General features: G+C 33.0%; 1 protein-coding gene across 1 annotated transcript; it reads left to right on the forward strand.

Moving 5' to 3' along the window:
- Window positions 1–2338: 2338 nt before the first annotated feature.
- Window positions 2339–2682, forward strand: LOC132754321 (protein GVQW3-like; the record flags this gene model as incomplete). The annotated part of the gene is made up of 1 exon (XM_060744936.1): window positions 2339–2682. A coding segment is annotated over exon 1 (344 nt), but the record flags the coding sequence as incomplete, so codon positions are not given.
- Between the last annotated feature and the right edge of the window lie 1509 nt (window positions 2683–4191).

A 4191-nucleotide genomic window follows, 5' to 3' on the forward strand; every position in this document is an offset into this window, starting at 1 on the left:
TTGCCGAATATACTTCGATTCTACGGCTAATTCCACCGTTTTGGCATACAAACCTGTTGAAAATATCGCACATCATCGCAATAACAATTGTGAAAAAAATCAACACGGTAGTTTTTGCTATAATATTTTTAACATGTTGTGAATACGAGATTGAAAGTATTTATGCAATAAAAGTATATTTATATACGCGTTAGATATTTTGCTATTACTGTTTAAAACACATTTACATGAATTTCTTGTATTTCTTTGAAAATAATACTATTAAACATCACGATGATACACTTTCTTTACTTCAATCTATCACAAAGAACACAAATGCAAATGATAAATGAACTCGGGACATTATTTGAATTAAATATACCTAGTTCTTAAAGATATACTAATGGCAAATTTGATGTTTCAAAATTTTAGTTTTGATAATTGATACGAAGTCTCTTTGTTAATATAAAATAACATGTTTTGACTTCACACAAAGAAGATATGCTTTGTTTAAAACTCTACACACTTAAGGTCGTCACAATCTAATATTTAATACATTAAGTGTCAATAGAAATACTGGCAATTTTTATTAATTTGAAATACGAAATGATTACTTAGCTAAATAAAAAGAGTATCAGATTTGTTATCCAGAGGTGTCTGGTATGATCCTGTTTCTCAGTGGTAATTGATCTCAGACAGTAGGTGTAGTGGTCATTTGTCTCTCACTACTGATTCAGACATAATGATGGATAAGTAGTCTGTAACTTGTGGAAGAAATCGTTAATTTGTTGTTAGTTACCAGGAGAACTTTATATATGGAGCGACGGACAAAACACTATGAAAAATTCAGACAAAATCAGGAAAAAACAAGAGAAAACAAAACACACATGTCATAAAAACTAATTGCAAAACTTTTGGAATAAACAATCTTTATATAAGTCAATGCTTTAATATTTTAGAACTTTATGTTTATATACTTTCTTAACTCCACTATATCACAGAGAACACGAATACAAATGATAAAAGAATTTGGGATATTATTTGAATTAAAGATACCTTGTTCTTAAAGATATACTTTTCCCAAATTTGAAGTTAGAGTCTTAGGGAATTTTAGGTATTATTGAACGCAACTTCCAATACACAGTTTATTCATTCTTTTATTCAAATTAGGCATATACAGTAAGAATTTTATAGATTTCAATAAATTTACGTGATAAAGATAGTTTACGCAAGGATGAGCATAGCATATCTTTAACATTGTTCGTTTATATTCGTCGTGATTTATGAAGCATTTGTCTGCAAAAAATAAATAATAATGATAACATCATACGTAAAAATAAAAAAATACGAGGGCTTTTAATAAATACGCGGAAAAGTGTCGCTATTTCCTTATTTTCCAAGTTAGCTGAATAAAACTTATACAGTAATAGAGACAAACATATTTTGAAAGTATACAGCAAATATTGCGGTTCAGGCATGAATCATATGTTAACAAACGGTCGTTATGGTAACCACATGTAGCGATTACCGGCCCACTTTTGTTCATTTTTATTTGTTTGGGTCGTCAGACCAAACAAATAATGGTAGCGAAATTTCAGACTCTAATACTGTTAATTGCAAATGCCGAAAGTAGTCCGCTTTTTTGAAGCGGTTACTTCCCTTTATATGTAACACAAAGCCCGGAAAATTCAGGGGATATCACTACGTAAATATGGTCACATGACAGGCGCAATAATTTTCAAGCAAAATAATTCCCGAATGGTCGAAGATTTCTAATATTGTTTTATTCTTTATAGATATACACGCTTATAGTAAGCGCCATGATTATTAACACAAGCGTTAAACAACAGTTATATAGCGTCGTTACAAACCCTAATTTAGAATAATATGGTTTTCTTCAGGGCGTTTACATATAAATTCACCGTGGCCGAGGGGTTTGCGCGCTCGCTTAGAAAGCGAGAGGTTTGGAGTTCAAATCCCAGTTAAGGCAACTCCTTTTTTTATTTAAATTGTTTAAGTCAAATAAACATTGGTTTGAATATCAGTGTTGCAATTAGTATCATAGCCAATCTACTACAATTAAAACGCTGGAAAGCATTGGTGGCACTATACAAAAACAAATTGTTTTATAACCTCACAACCTTCACCTTTCCCCAAACAAATTCAGCGCCTTCTGTGCTTTGATTACAAATAGTCACTGGTTAATAATGACGTCGCATTTTAACGTTTACCGTGCGATTTTCACCAAACTTTGCATAATTTACGCGCAATATGTTGGCGTTACGCACATGACGTCATGTTAGTGTGTGGCGTCATTTAGGCGTTAAGCAGCCATATTGTTTAGTGCGTATGCGTTAAAATGGCATCGGAACAACGATCTTTAATAAAATTTTGTGTTTTGAACGGGTTTTCGAAGAAAGAAACAAGGTTAAGATTACAAAAAACATATGGTGATCAGGCGATGAAGAAAACAGCAATGTACAAGTGGTATGCCCGATTTCTAGGCGGCCAACAAAGCATCCATGACGACAAACGCAGTGGACGTCCCAACGTAACGTCAAATCACGTCGCTGTGATAAAGGAGCTGTTTGACAATGATCGTCGGATAACAATTCGCGAAATACACGAAAGATCAGATTGTAGCATTGGCACAGTGCATCGCATTATACACGATGAACTCAATATGAAACGCCTGTGTGCAAGGTGGATTCCTAAAATGTTGACGGACGAATAAAAAGTGGAAAGGGTGCAGTGTTGCAATCAATTTCTCAGACGCTTTCATAGGGAAGGTGAACGTTTCTTGCGACGGATAGTGACTGTTGATGGTAACTTAGCAGCATAACCCTTGGTCATAAATTGATAAATTGTTAAAATCCATCTATCGACCTTCCTGGCGTCACTGAAGCTAGAAACCCATTTACGTCTGTGTGACGTAAGGCAATATAGATAAATTTCTCGGTCAAGGAAATTGGCAGTGTAAATGACGCGGCTCGAATCCGATGCCTTTTTCAATTGCGCGATCCCAAAACATCAATTTATTCAATTCTGGCAATTTTTCCAATCCATTAATAGCTGAAATTAAGTTATCCAATGCCAACTTTATTCCCTGCTTAAATCCAGAACGACTTTGTCATTAATGCCCAAGAAAGTGTTAAGATTTATATAAATAAGTATTTAACATACAGTCTCAAGAAGTTGTACTTAGAACCAAGAATAGTCAATAAACTGAAATTGTTACCATACGCGTCGCCATGTAAATGTACTGTCGTGACTCCGACTGTATAATTTTAATCGAATCATATTTGGAAAATTCGCTAGTGTATATCATTAACACCATTAAAGAAACTCCTCTCAGGTAAAAAAAATAAAGAAAAAAATGTTTCTACTATTGTTCAATAAAGGCACTTTAAACAGAATAATATGCAAAAATAATAAAGGCTTGTAAAAAAATGAAAATAGTGTTTTATGCGCTACTTTTAGCCCCATTTGAATGAAAAGCGTTGAAACGCAACGATTTTCGATTCAGGCTCATTTTTTCAGAATTAGAATAATTATTTTGGAAAAACGGAATTGGCGAGGTTTCGCCCTTATCAAATGGAACATAAGTCTCGAAAGACAATATCAAGTCCCATTATATCAGGCAACATCAGTGTCCCTTTAACAACTAAACATAAGAAATACATTTAATAGATACCATTTTCATGTTATTTCTTCATGTTTGTCGTATCAAAACTCTCTGTATAAATTCTGATTGATATATCCAAATATGTTTTTAATATAATTGTTACTTTATGTAAGTAAATGCACATCAAATCATCACATTCATACTCATGGCTATATGCAATCTTTGCAATTCCGCCAAATATTTGTGATTCAGATATTCAAAATACATATTCAAATAAGTGTACAATTTATTCATCGAGGTCATAATTCGTTTTAAACACCCAACCACCATCAGTTTAAATTATTTTGAAAAGGGATTGTACACGATGATATTTATAGCTGAATGAAGATTGGATTTGCTTAGATGACATGAGACCATTAGCGCAAAATTTGTGGTGTGTTTCCGTGGATTGAATTTCGTGAAGTTAAATTGAAAAGAGTTTAAAACCATAAACTTTACTTGGATAATTCAAGCAGTATTTACAAAGACAGCTTTGATATGATAAACAAGTAAAAAACACAGCAACAAAAAAGCATAAAAATGATGAC

Source organism: Ruditapes philippinarum, unplaced genomic scaffold (genome assembly GCF_026571515.1).
Source record: "Ruditapes philippinarum isolate M1 unplaced genomic scaffold, ASM2657151v2 ctg8930_1_1_1_1, whole genome shotgun sequence".
Taxonomy (NCBI): domain Eukaryota; kingdom Metazoa; phylum Mollusca; class Bivalvia; order Venerida; family Veneridae; genus Ruditapes; species Ruditapes philippinarum.